General features: G+C 39.1%; 1 protein-coding gene across 2 annotated transcripts in view; it reads left to right on the top strand.

Moving 5' to 3' along the window:
- Ppp2r2a (protein phosphatase 2 regulatory subunit Balpha) overlaps positions 1 to 16842 on the top strand; it is a 58967-nt gene that overhangs the window by 23535 nt on the left and 18590 nt on the right. Inside the window, exon 3 of one of the 2 annotated variants that reach the window (XM_075950273.1) lies at positions 8173 to 8270. The exons of the other annotated variant lie outside the window; for it this stretch is intronic. Within the exon in view, the coding sequence (XP_075806388.1) occupies positions 8173 to 8270 (98 nt within the window). The remainder of the gene's footprint in view (positions 1 to 8172; positions 8271 to 16842) is intronic. 2 annotated transcript variants of the gene reach the window in all.

Genomic DNA, 16842 nt, shown 5'->3' with positions numbered 1-16842 from the left:
CCAGGCTGGCCTCGAACTCCCAGCCTCTGCCTCCCGAGTGCTGGGATTAAAGTCGTGTGCCACCATCGCCTGGCTTGTTTTTGTTTTTAAAGGCAGTTTTAATACTGTTACTTGCTTGGGCTTTAGGCTCTCTCAGACTTTATTTTAGTGAGCTAAAGTAGATCTTAACACCCTAGGAACAGTTATATTTTGCTTTATATATTTTATATTTTATAAAAGGTCTCACTGTGTAACCTTGACTGGGCTGGAATTCTCTAGGTAGAGCAAGCTGGACTGGAAAACTCTTGTCTGCCTGCCTGCCTGCCTTATCTTGTGAGTGTTAAGGTTAAAGAGTCTCTAAGAGGTTAAGCTACCAGGGCCTCTAGGTCATCCAGATAATGGCAAAGTAGGAATTAGTCTTACTTTGGCGGTATTTCCTATGTCCCAAAGGCGTATGCTCCCTATGAGTGAACCTGAGAAGATATTACAGATGAGGATATCTCAGCCCTTAAGTGGTTTCCTAGGAAGACAGGAGCAACTTTGTCTTGGAAAAGTATGCCAACCATCTCATCCTGTCCATGCCTTGACATGAAGACAATGGAACACAGTGGCTTATGCTTCCCTGGATACAACAGGGGGTCATCTGTGGGGGAGGCAGTTATCTCCTATTTGATTACTACCACAGTCTTCCCTCAGCCTCTCAAGTATAAGAGGAATGTTTTAGTCAGTGCCAAGCAGGGAAAAGAAAGAGGAAGAACGAAATGCTGTGGCCTGTTTCTCGGGGGGGGGGGGGGGGGCTCTGAGTAGGTCCCTTTTTATTTTTGAAGGGAAGAGTTTTCCAAAGGACAGTATTTAATTTGCTCTCCAAGGCATAGGAGACATTGCCTACCTTGGAAAAATTATTGAGGACTTTGAGCTCCCTCTAGAGGACAACAGTCAAAATAGAGCCTCCTAAAGTTCTTTAGGGAAAGAACCTGATTAGCCTTCCCTTTAGGTAAGAAGCTACTGTTTTATAATTATATTATCCTCCCCTTCTGGTGTTAGGAAGCAAACAGGACAAAAAGCATCACAAATGCTAACTTAACTTCACCCCATTCTGAGTGTTTGCTTACATTAGGGAGAAAGGAGTTGTTCTGAAAAAATTTGGGTTAATCATGTCTAAATAGTTATGTGGGGCCAATGAAAGGCTGGTGAATATGAGTATGTAACAGCAGATCAAGAACCAGATTTGTGTTTTAAGTGGACCTAGTAAAAATGAACTGAGAAACAGATCATTTGTTCACCCGATGTTTTCACTCCATCTTTCCAACATCTGGAAAGAACAAGTACTGGAAGATTAACAAGATGATGAGCAAGGTATAGGCTTATGTCTAACATGTGAATGATCTGACACTTAACTGCCTAAGCTTTAGAGCCTAGCTGACTACTGAGCTGTTGTTCCAGTACAGAAGTGTTAGCAATGGTCAGATGTTCTGAGGTGCTTAGCTTTATAGTTTTTATTGTAGTCTACCCTTTTATTCTTTTTCTATTCCTCTTTGCTGAACTTTTATGGATTCAGTTCTTTAAAAAATGCAGCTATAATAAAATGAAGTTAATTTTGTACTGATGGTTGAATAAAAAATTTTCTGTTGGTGTGGGAAATTCTATATATGTGTTGCTTAAGAAACTGCTTTGAGCCTATAGCAGGGCAGAACAGAGGTAGGCAGGGAAAACTAAACTGAATGCTGGGAGAAAGAAGGTGGAGTCAGGGAGAAGCCATGTAGCCCCTCGGGGACAGACACCGGTAAGCCACAGCCATGTGGTGATACACAGATTAATAGAAATGGGTGAAATTAAGATGTAAGAGCTAGTCAATAAGAAGTTAGAGCTAATAGGCCAAGCAGTGATTTAATTAATACAGCTTCTGTGTGGTTATTTCAAGTCTGGGCAGCAGGAAAGAACAGTCTCTTACAAAACTGTGTGTGTATGCCATGTATACATGCTTGTGTTTGTATGTGCATGCTTATGCTTAGGAAGGCCAGTGATTGAGGTCAAGTATCCTCATCTGTTGCTCCCCACCTTAGTTTTTGATGTAGAATTTCCCAATTTGGCTAGACTGGCTGGCCAGTGAGTCCCCAGAACCTTCCACTCTCTATCTCCCAGTGCTGGAATTACAGGTGTCTATCATGTTCACTTGATAGTTCACATGAACTATCATCAGTAATTCATGCTAATAGGATTGGTTGGTTCCTTTTCTGTTGTTGTGACAAACACCATACAATGTAACTTAGAAGAAGAAAAGTTTATTTTTGATCTCATTTCAAAAGGGAGAGTTGTAATGGTGTGGGAGGCATGGATGGTATCAAATGCATGTCCTCAGCTTCCAATACTACCTCCAGTAGAGAGAATGAAGTGATATGAGACTGTAAGCTGTCAAATCCCACCCACAGTGGCATACTTTGTCCAACAAAATATACTCCCTTACTAAACAATGCTATCAATTGGGGACTATATTTTCAAATACTTGTTAGGGACATTTTCCGACCACAAAGAGGATGTACCATAGTAACACTGTGGCATGAATGGTATACTAACATCTCTGATCTTCATGCCAGAAGCCCACAATTGTAGCCTTACCATGAAAAAAAAATACATTTCAATTTTAGATTGAGGGGTACCTGTTGTATACTGCCAAGGAATTGTCAAGTTCATCAAAGACAAGGTAGTTTGAGAAACTCGTAGGTCGAGGAAGCTAGGGAGACATGACACTGTAATAGGGTAACCCAAAGGATGTATTGAACTGAAAAGGCACAAGAGGGAAATTCTGAATAATAGCACTATCAAGTTCATTTGAAATGCGCAAAGCTGCTTCCTTATCGGTGACAAATCCACCCTAGCAGTGCAGTGGTGGGAGCTTGGTAAGGTGTCTCTAGGATCTCTCCACATAGCATCTGTGACCTTCTGTACATTCAAAACTAGAAGCAGTTTCCGAAGAGGCTTTATGTGGTTAGTTATTGTTAAATGTTTGAAGAGTGAATCACTGCTATTAGAAGTCTTTATATTATTACTTACAGTTGAGCAACAACAGCAGGCTGCTCTGTAGCAGCGTAGGGGAAAGCCTGTGGTAGTTTGAATATAGTTTGTCTTCCAGGGGTTCATGCTCTGGCTACATGGTGCCCAAGTATGACCGTGGGAAAAGAGGACCTTGGGGTATGGGTCATTATTGTCACACTCTTGGAAGAGGCTAACCAAGGTCATGTGAGACCCTAGATCAGTGTAGTTAAACTCCAGCCTCTCTAGCTGAAGGCTGTGGTCCCAGGAAAAATTGGGCAGTTTTGTAGATGTGTGGTCTTTTAAGACTTTAATTTTCTGTATTAGAAGTTTCCTAATGAAATGATGTTTTTCTCCAGTCATTGTATTCTTGTTTCTCCTAGATGGATTAAATTACCTCTTTGTTTATCAAAGCACATGCTCTGTGAAAGAAAGATTCAGTCCTAAACACTGAAACATTGCCTATTGGTAGAGCAGAAGAGTGACCATATCCTCAGTGTCTTGTCATTCCTATTGGTTACTGACTTGCTTGCTTTGGCTTATGGTGTATAGTCTCCTGCTGGGGAAGGCAATGGTGACAGTTAATCCTGTGTCCACAGGCAGGAATCAAAGTCCACATTTCCTCTCCCTTGGTTTTATTTAGCTTGGGACTACAGCCCCTGAGATGGTTGTCACCTGTGGGTTTTTACCTCTTCAGTTAAACTAATCTGAAAACACAGATATTGGGAGGTAATGTTTCCTAAATGTTTCCAAATTTGGTCAGGTTATCACTGAAGGTTCACAATCACTGTGCCAAAAATGCTGTACCCCCTGTGGGTTTGCAGTGTTGTGCATCTGTGCAGTATCTGTAAGTGCTGATTGCTTTGTCAGCAGAGAACTTTTTGATTTCTTTCTCATTTTGGTCATTTGAGTAGTATGTAGCAGTATTCTGGTGTTTCCATGGAAATGGTATAGTAATGGCTTTCGTATCTATTACCTAACTCCTTGTCTAAGCTCTGGTCATTTGTTTCCAGTTTCCTGATTGTCTTTATTTTGTCCAAAAAGCATCAAACCTGCTTTGTAACTTTTTAGAACAACTGGTATTATAGGCAGGGTTAGGGTATGTATTTGCCTTTTGGTATTGAGCGTACACAATCACACAGTGTCCTTTGCTGAGATACTAAAATAATAATAGTTCTCAGAAGTAGGATTAAAAATTATCTTCCCTGAAGTTTATGAGATTTAAAAGTACAATTAAAGAAGCAAAAATAGCTGGGAACATAGCTCAACATGAGCTTGGCCTTCTTTTCTACTTTGAAGTGCAGTTTGTGGGACCCTACAACCCAGATGGTTAGACACTTCAGCAATTTATCCAAGTTGAGTTTTCTTCCTTTTATTTGTACTTTTTAATATTTAGGTTTTCAAGACAGGGTTTCTCTTATGCAGCCCTGTCTGTTCTGGAACTCTGTAGACCAGGCTGTACTCGAACTCGGAAGAGATCCACCTGCTTCCGCCTCCTGAGTGCTGAGATTAAAGGTGTGTGCCACTATTGCCTGGCCATTTGTACTTTTTACTTGTTGCTTTTGGGGGTCACAGGCTCCTGTGTGTTATGAATGTGCTCTGCCCCTGTTAGTCTTCATGTGATAGGATTCATTTTGCCTTTTATATTTCTCCTTTGGCTTTATTTATGTATTTTTAGCAGGGTAGCCATTTAACTTGCTAGCCTAGAGCTCCCTGTGGTAGACCAAACTGACCTCAAACAGGACAGTCCTCCTGCCTTTACCTTCTGAGGGCTGGAATCATAGACTTGTTCTACCATGCGTGGCTCCTATTTTGTGTATGCTATATTTATTTGTGTGTACTCATGTATGTGGTGTGTGTGCATATATGTGGCATATGCATGTGTAAGCCAGAGGTCAATGCTGTTAGTCTTGTCACTCTATCTTTTTTGAGATGGGACTTCTCACTGAACCTTGAACTCATTTATACTGGCACTTGACCCACTGAACTGTCTATCTAACTCCTTGGTTGGTGTGTTTGTGTGTGCGTGCGCACCTGCCTGCCTCTCTTTGTTTTCTTCCTTGTGGATACATTCTTGTGTTCTACTTTCTTGCAGAGGTAGAATTTAGGTTGTTTAAGTACTCGGTGCCCTCAGTACCTTGACTCTGTAGCAGGTGCTACATTGGGTGCTTAGTTATTACTTAGTCATTACAAAGGTACAAAGTTGATTTGTTTGGTGCTTTGAATATAGGCACTTTAGTGTGAGGGGAGGAAACAAATGAATAAATACCCAGTATTCTTTTACTTTCATTCCATGATTTACAGAATCCTATGCTGCTACTGTAACCATATGGCTGTTAAGTTTGAATCCTGGTTTTGACACTTGATGCTTGTATATAGCACCACTCCCTCACTTAATTATCTCTAGTTTCCCATTGTTCATCTGTACATGGAAAATAAAAATACAGTGGTGCTATAAATAGGAAATTGACATATTTCATGCTCACTTGGCACGTGGTAGTTCCACATCTCTGTCTATTAATGTGTTTAATAATATCATTTTGTATCAACAAGCTGTTTATTTTATTGAGTTAATACGTATCCAGTTATTTTTACATAAGAACTAGAGTTGTCAGACATTCTCTGAAAATGGCTAACTGGTAAATAGCTTTTGGTTTTAATTTGCTGCTGAACTCCAGTTTTTATATATGCTTATAAAGACATTGGTAGGCCATACTTTCCAACCTGTGACTATAGAAGTGCCTTTTTCATCTTTTAGGTATTGGGTATTTAAAATATGTTCAGCTTTCTTCCATTTCAGAAATCTTACATGTCTGTACTGGTTGGTTTCTTTCAAATTACTTCTTTGGAAAATCATCCTCATTTAAAATTGTAAAACCTGTATTGCCTCACAACTCAGAACTGAAATACTAAAAAAATGATAAGGCTGATAATTTGGTCCACTACTGTGCAGCAGTTGTCACTAATCATTATAGTTTACATATGCTACAAGGGGATGTTTCCCCTTGGGTTTTAAACCAAGCGTTAAAATTTTGAATTCTTGGCTATCTGATCATTGTGTTTTGTTTTTATACCACATAAGACCTTCAGAGAAGTAGATGACAAAGCAAGAACAAGCAAGGTCAAAACGGGCCACTAATACAGCAACTACTGCTGCTGTCAGTCTCACCATCTGCAAACCACCCTCAAAAATGTGACTGTTCCATTTGCAAAGGGCAAACCTGGATGATGAGTTTAGAAAGGAGTTGGTTGTTCATAGAATTATAAACTCCTCAGTTTGAGTTGGTGTACAAACTGATGATGCCTTTTTTCTTTCCTTCCTTCCTTCCTTCCTTTTTTTTTTTTTAAAAAATATCAAATCTCGGTTCCCACTTCTTCCCCCCTTCAATTCCTTTCACCTCCTCCCACCCAATGATGTCTTTTAAAGACTTTGGTTGCATAATTTGAAAATCACTGTCTAAAATTTTCTGTGTGTTAAGTTAATGAATGTTTTGGGGACTCACCTTTAACCATATTAGAATGTTCTAAGGTTAGTAAAACAAGACAGTCTTTGTTGTAAAGTGACATTTTTATTGTCCTTAGATTCCTTCCCTTTAAAAAGAGTATTATGGTCTTTGCCATTTCTTATTTATGAGAACATAACTCAATGTTCTGTGCTGGACCATATATCACATTTAATGTAATGATTCTGACAATGCTGTTGTTTTTGTTTTTATAAAACATGGAATAGTTTAAAAATCTTAAAGGTATTCCTCATGTTGGTAGCTTTCATGATCTAATTCTTTGTCATAATGTTGTGTATTTTAATAAACATGTTTATTTTCTTTGTATCCAAGAGTGTATTACTGATATTGGAGAATACTATTTGCATTTATGTCTTTTAGAATTCCATCTGAAATTAATTTTGCATTGAAAATGTTCCCTCCCCCATATGTATCTTAGATTTTTGTTGATTTTTTGTTTTTGAGACATGTAGGCCACATTGACCTCTTTCTGCCTCAATTTTGGAGGCTTTGGATTTGTGTAAACAAGTCTAGCAGCAGAGATAGGCACTTGCCTAGCATACTTGAGTCTTGAAAGTTTGATCCATAGTAACCCCTCCAACATAACAGCAAAAATGGGGTGCTGGAGAGATGGCTCAGTGGTTAAGAGCATTGACTGCTCTTCTAGAGATCCTGAGTTCAATTCCCAGCAACCACATCGTGGTTTACAACCCTCTGTAATGAGATCTGGTGCCCTCTTCTGGCCTGCAGGCAGAACACTGTATATATAATAAATAAAAAGAAAAAGATGGTGACGCTCACCTTTAATTCCAGCACTCTTTTGGGAGGCAGAGCCAGGTCGATCTCTATGAGTTCAAGGCCAGTCTGGTCTACAGAGCAAGTTCCAGAACAGTCAAGGCTATACTGAGAAAACCGGTCTCAAACCAAAAAAAAAACTTCTCATGCTCATCAAAAACATTTAAATAAGCCATGTGTGATGGCACATATCTGTAACTCAAGCATTCAAGAGGCTCAGGGAGTAGGATAGCAAGTTTGAGGCCAGCTTGAGCTGCTTGTCTAGTCTTGAAAAAACCAACAAACAACCTTTTGTCACAAAATAATCATTGTTCAAATGGTGTTAACCAAAAAAAAAAAAGAAGAAGAAAAAGAAAAAAAACCCACCACCACCAAAAAAAACCCTCTCCAACTGGATGGCTCCGTGGGTAGAGCGCTTGTAGTGCAAGCCTGGAAACCTAAATCCAGTCCCTGGAACCTGTGTGAAGATGGAAGGGGAGAACCTGTTCCACAAAGTTATCCTCTGACTTCCACACGCACAGTTTGGCATGTTCATTCCTCTACAAGTCACCAAACACATGGTGATAATAAACCCGACCAACAAAACACAGTCCCACAAATATGTGGTTGATTTCTTTGTATTCACAAATTAAGAGAAATGGCTACGCGTCTGGCATTTATTAATGTGTTCTTGATTGGTGGAATGGTTTTGTGTTGGTTTATTTTGGGGATTCCCCCCCCTCAAGTGAAAGTGGTTGCAAAAGAACCTCGGATCTCATTTTTGGTGATACCAGGCTGATGCATAGATCTAGAGTGTTGTTAGGAACACCCTCAGCGAGTTGGGGGACAAAAACTGATGTCTTTTTGTTTTGTTTCAATTATACAGCAGATATAATTTCTACAGTAGAGTTTAATCATTCTGGAGAATTGCTAGCGACAGGAGATAAAGGTGGGAGAGTTGTCATCTTTCAACAAGAGCAGGAGGTAAGTGGTGAAAGTTCACTGTCCCCCTTTCAGTTGTATCTTGAGACTGGAGTTTATATTGTAGAAATAAATCCTTCAGGGTAGTGACACTTTAAAACCCTGAGTAAATATTCTGTGTGCACATAGCTCATAGTGTCTCTTAGCTTTTTTGTGTGTGTGTGTATGGCTTTTGTTGCTTTTATTTGAAAACCCACTTTAATTGTAAAAAGCTTTTGGTTAGAGAACAGAAAGGTAGGAAGTGGTTCATTATTCCAAGATCGAACTAGATTTGAAGGCTTTACCCTCAGTGATAAATTGACCTTCTCTCAAGGATTAGCTGTTTTGTGTGATTGAGAGTGAGGTTGACTGGAAGAAATTGAGCCAAATTATTTTACTCAGTTCATAGAAAAACTTACTGGGTCTTAAATGTCTGCATTGCACTTCCACATATGTGAATGTAATCAATGTATCATCACAGTGCTAGCTTTTAAAAGTTGGATACTGTTTCCTTTTCTCTTTTATGAATGAAAATTTAAAACAGACTCTGTAGTTAAGTACATTTCAGTTTTGTTTTTCTCACAACTTATGCACACTTATAAATCTTCCTGACAGGGTTTCTCATAGTTTGTCATACTGGGTATTTCCAAGCTTGTTCCAGCCATTTTAGGTCAAGGTGTAACATTTAAGAAAATTGGCTTTGAAACTCCTGTCCCTGTCTGTCTATAACATACTCAAAGAATTTAATGTTGATAAATTACAGGATTTTACAAATAAATGTCTAAATCAAAACTCAGGGTAAGGTTTTAAAGGATTGTGAAATTCCTTAAATAAGCAAAGAATCTAGTAATAATACTACTACTTTGCACTTCTATAGCGCCTTTGACCTGAGGATCTCAAAGTGCTTTAGAAACACTAATGAATTAATCCTCACAACCACCCCCGTGAGGTAGGTAATTTAATTTTAAAAGAAATGATTAATAGTGTCTGAATAGAAGATGCACAAACACTAAATGTCTCCTTTTATTTATTTTTAAATTTAATCTTTTTTTTTTCTTGGTTGGAAGAAAGTAAGAAAAATGAGACTCAAGAGCCTTTGCCTGACAGAGAGTGATTTTGGTGGGAAGAGAGGCTTATCAATTTTCTGTTTCTGGTTTTGTTTTGAGGCCGAGTGTCAGATAGCTCTGACTGGCCTTAAATTTACCCAAGGATGACTAAGAACTTCTGATGACCTTGCCTGCACTTCTGGGGTGCTGGGATTATAGGTCTATGCCACTATGCCCAGTTCTATTTGTGGCGGGGATTGAACCCAGGACTTTATGCTAGGCAAGCAGTGTGCCAACTGAGCCACACCCCCCAGCCCATTGTTGTAGTTGCAAACAGCTAGAGATTTGACCATACTTATCTTTAAATACTGAGGTGTAATGGAACTTGCTTCTTTTATTTTTCACAAATAAAATTGTCAAGTTAGAAATAGAATATCCAGTGTCCAGTACTTCTGGCATATCTTTTCATTCCCTCCTCCTTTGCTTTTTGTGGTAGATCCCCCAAAATATGAATGTTACTTTTATTACTTTAAGACTTTATAGTAGGCATTCTTTGCCCTTAAGAAACTCTTATTGTTATTATTAATGAGATGGTATATCATACAGCTGAGGTCAAAGATGAATTTGGCAGAGAATTTGACCTTGGGTCTTCTGACTTTTCTAAGTTTCTAAGTCCTGGGATTATGCATGTGTGCCACTGCAGCTAGTCTAAAGAGAAACTTCAAAATCAATTATGATTACTATATTTGATCTAGATGGCAAAGGGTAATGTATATAGGCTTTTCTGGGGTTTAGGTTCCTCACTGAGGTCACTGTGTCGCTGCTATTTTAAAGTGGAAGGTGTCAGCTAAAAGCTGACTGGGAAATATTTTGCGTGAAGTCATTTCCACCTTCTGTAAGTGTTAAATTGTTATAGAAGTCAAATCAGATATAAAAAGGTGAGAATTTAGGACAAAGTGGGGCAAATGATTGCTTTTATGTGAGTTTGTTAGTTTTCAAAGTATTCTAAAATCTTTCTAAAAGCCCCAGTGATAGTGATGGGTGTTGAAAACACGACATACTTACAGGAAATTGTTTAAATAGTCTAAGTATCTTAGGAAATGACCCAGAAATCCATGTTAGAGAGTAGTTTCAGCCTGGTGAGACATCTTAGTGAGTAGAGGTCCTTCAGCCAAGCTTGATCCTCAGGACTCACATGGCAGGAGGAGAAGAGACACAGACAGGTTCCTCTAGGTTTTTTATGTGGCACACCCACAATAGAAAGAAATGACTAATTTTTTAAATTTTTTGTTTGTTTATTTATTTATTTATTATTATTTTGGATTTTTGAGACAGGGTTTCTCTGGAGTTTTTGGAGCCTGTCCTAGTTAGCTCTTGTAGACCTGGCTGTTCTTGAAATCACGGAGATATGCCTGCCTCTGCCTCCTGAGTGCTGGGATTAAAGACGTGTGCCGCCACTGCCCAGCTGACAAATGTTCTTTTAAGAAAAGAAATTTTCTAAAAATTCTGTCAAGATTCTAAAGTGCTTTTTGAAATTAAGTACTGTTGTACAAATAAATAAGCAGAATTGCTAACTTTTGGTAATGACCCCATGATAAGAAAATAATTTGTTGGTTAATATGCATTTTCAGAATTACTTAGTATGAAACATGTTTTTAAGTTATAGGTTATGTCACAGTGGTGATTTTCCATCTGAAACTTTATCTTGTTGGTATTAATCGAGATACTTCTGCTAATTAATTTTGCATACTTTTAGCTGTGTCTTAAGGGATAAATTTGGGTCTCTGTTTATGAGTGTGCAAGATCTGAGGGATTCATATAAAGTAAGATAATCTTTTCCTAATTTTTAAGTTAAATCCTCAAAAGTTCTGTAAAAAGGTCATATTGCTTATTTTAGTAGAGAAATTGAGGCACAAAAGCAAAGAACTTTCCTTGAGGCAATCACAGCCATGGTGTGTTCAACAAATTCTTGGGTGTATCTTGATACAGATGAAACATCTTCCTAATCTGTTTTTACAAGTTTAAATAGGTTTTGACATCAAAGAAATCTGAAAGTTTCCTTTCCTGATGCTAACAGTATAGATTTAGAAGACTGGACAGCTAGCTGCCTTTTGATTTGTAATGGGTTTGTTGTTTCTATGGATGTTCAGGTGAGGTGGTGTGAGCAGTTGGAATAACTGGGTTCCTTGTTTTCTTTTGAGACAGGGTCTCGTCTTAACTGACACTCTAGCTGACCTAGCTGTAGACCAGGCTGGCCTTGAAGTCACAGAAATTCTCCTGCCTCTGCACCCCAAGTGCTGGGATTAAAGGTGTGCACCATCACACCTTATTGGTTTCTTTCTTTTTAACCAATGTTTTTTGTTTATTTCTTGAATTTCATTCTTGCGCACATATTTTTGAACATTTCTACTTTGCACCCTTCCCTCAAGCTCCCTCTGACATGTCCTGTCTGTCACCTTCTTTCTCTTCTTATTTTATAAGCCCAAAGTCCAGTTAGTGCGTGGGGCCATCCACTGAATTCTGTGCAACCTACCTGGCTATATCCAGAAAGAAAACTGATTCCTCCCTCCTCCAGCATTTACCAGCTGCCAGTAGATCTTCAGCTAGAGGTGGAGAGAGGTGTCCTCTCTCATCTGTGCTGGAATGCTGATTGCCATGTTTAAATCTTGTGCAGGTAACCACCACTTCTGCTGTGTATTTACTTGGTACAGTGGTCTGATCATGTCCAGAAAACATTTCATGGCATTCTTCCCCAATTTCTGACTCTTACATTTTCTTCCATCTTTCTGGGATGTTTATTAAGGCGAGGGTAGGTGTAGGGAGTTAATATATTTATGGCTGAAACTCACAGTCCCTTTAATCAGTTACTAATTGTAATAAGTTGTTCTTTTACTCTTTTCTCTTGGGACCCGCTATACAGCTCCCAAATAAATCACACACAGAGTCTTATTCTTACTTATTAATGCCTGGCCTTAGCTTAGCTTGTGTCTTGCCAACTTTTCTTAACATAAATTATCCCATGAACCTTTTGCCTCTGGGCTTTTATCTTACTTTGTTTCTGTATACCTTTCTTCTTACTCCATGTAAGAGTCCATCACCCAGCGATCCTCCTCCTCTCCCTTCCTCTTTCAGATTTCTCTCTGCCTGCCAGCCCCACCTATCCTTTCCTGCCAAGGTATTGGCCATTCAGCTCTTTATTGAACTAATCTGGTGTTTTAAACAGGCAAAATACACTGCTTCAGAGTTAAACAAATGCAGTATAAAAGAATGCAACACATCTTTGCATCATTAAACATGTTCCACAGCATAAACAAATGTAACACATCTTAAAATAATATTTCACAACAGCTAGTCTATATTCTGCCCATTGCAAAAAGCTTCTCTGACCAAAGTTGAGAGTGTAACAGATCTATGGGTGTAAGCACAAACATTTAGAAGGCTGTTTGACAGCATGAGCATTTAGCCAAACAGCCATGAATTACCTCCTGTGGCACAGACCTTAAATTCAACTGCAAAGTAGTTGGTTACTTTGCAGCCATGACATTGTGGTAAGTAGGCATATCTTGTTTGTTAAGGTTGGTGGTATAGCATGCAAGGCCCAGTGCTGGTTAAGAACATTGATGTCCTCGGGCTCTGATGGCTCATGCCTTTAATCCCAGCACTCAGGAGGCAGAGGCAGGCCTGGTCTACAAGACTAGTTCTAGGACAGTCACCAACACTACAGAGAAACCCTGTCTCGAAAAATCAAAAACAACAACAGCAACAACAACAACCAAAAAAACCCAAAACACTGATATCTTTTATTCCCCAGCAGCCTGTGCAGTACCTCTCCTGTAAGGAAGCAGGGAAGTTTCTCTATCAGTTCCTGTTCATTTCTGTGTCCTGCAATTAGTCAGTGGTGTTTTGGCATCTAGTTATGGTGGATAATGAAGAGCAGTAACCATTGCCTGTGCTGTTTTGGGTGCTTCTGGGAACTCCCCAACTAATGACGTGTAGGGAGATAACCCAGTTTTTGAATTGAGATTTTCATTTCATAACTTATATTTTCTGGAAGCAACATTGTCCATTTATGCATGGCACTATCCTTCAAACTCATTCTTGATTAAAATTACATTTTTAAATTAGCTTGCAAGGTAGTCCTGCAACTTTTTCAGACATCTTTGGTGTTAGCAATTGAGGGGGGTTGTTGCTTTCTTTCTCAGTACGCTTGTCCTTGCTTTATATGTGTTAATTTAGTATCCTGCCACTTTGTGCAAAGTGTTTATCAGATCTGAGAATTCTAGGGGAGATTTTTGAGTCTCTTAGATATAGAATCTTCGGCAAATGGAGATACTTTGACCTTTTCTGTCCTTTTATATTCCTTTTATTTGGTCCTCTTGTCTTTTTTCTTTTTTGTTTTAACACCTTTTTTCTACTTTTCTTTGGAGTTTCATTCATTTATTTATTTATGAGTGCTCTGTCTGCAGGTATACCTGCACTGCACCAGATCCCATTACAGGTGGTTGTGAGCCACCATGTGGTTGCTGGGAATTGAACTCAGGACTTCTGGAAGAACAGCCAGTGCTCTTAACCACTGAGCCATCTCACCAGCCCTGTTTATGAGTGGTTTGTTTATGCATCATATATATATGTGATGCCTGTGGAGCTTAGAAGAGGGCATTAGATCTTCAGGATCTAGAGTTACAGAGCTGGGCATTGGATGTGGATCCTTTAGAAGAGCAGCCAGTGCTTTTAACCACTGAGCCCCAGGTTCTCCTGTCATATTGCCCTAGCTAAGAATTCCATCTCTGTATTGAATAGGAGTGTCTTATTCCTGATTTTATTGTAAATACTTTGAGGTTTTCCCCCATTTAATGTTGGTTATAGGTGTGTATTATATAGCCTGTATTATGTTGAGATAGATTCTTTCTGTTCCAGTTATCTTCAGGATTTTTAGAATGAAGGGGTGTTGTCAAATGCCCTTTCTGTATCTCTTTTTTTTTGTTTTTGTTTTTTTTATATTTATTTATTATGTATACAATATTCTGTCTGTGTATATGCCTGAAGGCCAGAAGAGGGCGCCAGACCTCTTTACAGATGGTTGTGAGCCACCATGTGGTTGCTGGGTATTGAACTCAGGACCTTTTGGAAGAGCAGGCAATGCTCTTAACCACTGAGCCATTTCTCCAGCCCCTCTGTATCTCCTTAGGATTTCTGTCCTTTAATCCAGTTAATAACATTTACTGACTTATATCATCAGGGTAGTTGGTCTGAGTTACAGTTTTGGTGTCAAGGCGATACTAATATAATAAAAAGATTTAGGTCCTGTGCCTTCCTTTTCTATTTTATGGAATAGATAGAGAAGCAAAATTCTCCAATGAATCCATCTGGCCCTGGGCATATTTTGGTTGGGAGACTTTTTTTTTAGCACCTTGACACAAAATGGGTATCACTGTGTAATCTGGCTATCTCTGCCTACTGAAAGGTATGTGCCAACAATCTTGACAGATATTTTTCGTTCATTTATATATGTTTCTGGGTGTGTGTGTACATACGCCGTATGCACTTGTGGAGATCAAGGGACAACTTGGGAGTTCTCTCCTAGTCCCTCGTTGGGATTTTCAATTACTGCTTCAGTCTCACTGCTCCTCGTAGGTGTGTTTAAACTTGTTTATCTCATCTGTTTGGTAGAACAGTCAGTCATCTAATAATTCTTCCATTTCTTTGAGACTTTTCTAAGTTATTGACTATATGTTTTACTATAAGGTAAGACTTAAAAGGTTTCTGAATTTCATTGGTATCACTGTAATGGATTCCTTTTTCATTTCTAACTTTATTAATTTGGGTCTTCTTTTGGTTAGTTTGGCTAGGGGTATGTCTGTCTATCTTTTAAAGAACTAGCTCTTTAGTTGATTGGTTGTTTTCATTTTGCTGATTTATGCCCTGATCATCACCATTTCTTTCCACCTGCTGACTTGTTCTTTTTCCAGCATTATTGAGCCATTTCTCCACTTGTTAATGCAGGTGCCTAGATCTCTAAACTTAACCTCCTGAGACCGTCTTCGTCATATCACATAAGTTTGGATGTGTTAATGTTTTCATTTTTTTGCCATGGGGGTGTGGGTTCCTGCGGGTCCATGAAATGAAGATTCAGGCTCTTGAGAATTAACTTAGCTTCTGCAGCTATAGGGGGCTTAGTCTCGGTGAACAGAAGCACTTTCCCTAGCCCTTTGGAATTTTTATTTTTCCTTGTGTTTACACTTTAACTAGTAGATTTCCATATCTCAAAACATACTGAATGAAGCTTACAAAAATACAATGCCAAGTGCAAATACCTGGTTCATGAGGTAACACGGTTTTCCTGGTTCCCTCTAAACTAAGTTTTGCATTGGCTTTGTATCCAGACAAGATTCACAGAGGGCAACAAAAGGTATCTATAACACAAATGATGAATTAAGGCTTATATAAGGCTAACTCCAGATATGGCCTAGTGGGGTTTCATGGCTAGTGGAGGTTGTTTGCTATCTCTCTGGCGCAAGGCTTGCAGGACATTATGCCACAATTTTTATTTGACCCCAGAAATGCTTTTCTTCTTGATTTTTGTGTGCTACTTAATTTTCATGAGGTTGTCTATGCTCATGAGTTTCTTTTTTTTTTTAATTTTTTTTTATGATTTATTTATCTTCATGTGCATTGGTGTGAAGGTGTCAGATCCCCTGGAACTGGATTTTCAGACAGTTGTGAGCTGCCATTTGGGTGCTGGGAATCGAACCCTGGTCCTCTGGAAGAGCAGTCAGTGCTCTTAACTGCTGAGCCATTTCGCCAGCCCCTCATGAGTTTCTTTTGCTGTTAACTTTGTACCTTACTCCATTGTGATCAAATAGAAAGCAATGAGTTGTTTTTGTTTTCCTGTGTTTGTTAAGACTTGCTTCCTGTCTGAAACAGAGAGGTGATCAGCTCCTAAGAAACTATATCCTACAGTGTTTGTATGGACTGAATGTTCTATAGGTGTCTATTGAGTTCATTTGATCTGTGCTGTTTTTCTGTTTTCAGTTGGGGAAAGTGGGGCATTGAAGTAATGACTGTTGTGCTGGGGTTATTCTGTGACTTCACGTCAGTAGTTGTAGGAAGTTGGGTGTGCAATTGTGTTTGGGCATATGATTTTAGAATCACACTGTCCACTTGATGGATTGTCTCCCAGTCAGTGTGAAGTGGCCTTTTATCTTTTCTCAGTAGCTGTGGTTTGAAGCCTGGCTTTTTTGTTTGTTTTTCGAGACATGGTTTCTCTGTAACTTTGGAGCCTCTCCTGGAACTAGCTCTTGTAGAGCAGGCTGGCCTCGAACTCAGATATCTGCCTTCCTCTGCCTCCCAAGTGCTGGGATTAAAGTCATATGCCACCACCACCTAGCTTGAAGCCAGTTTTTATCAGCTTTAGTAACACCTGCTTGTACTTGCTTGGAATACCTTTTACCATTGTTTCACCTTAAGGTGATTTTTTTTTTTGTGGTGAGTCATTTCTTGGGGTCAACAAATAGATGACACCTGATTTTTTTTTTTTTGATTCAGTCATA

This window comes from Microtus pennsylvanicus, chromosome 15, assembly GCF_037038515.1.
Source record: "Microtus pennsylvanicus isolate mMicPen1 chromosome 15, mMicPen1.hap1, whole genome shotgun sequence".
In the NCBI taxonomy this organism is placed as follows: domain Eukaryota; kingdom Metazoa; phylum Chordata; class Mammalia; order Rodentia; family Cricetidae; genus Microtus; species Microtus pennsylvanicus.
This window is presented reverse-complemented; position numbering and strand designations above follow the sequence as displayed.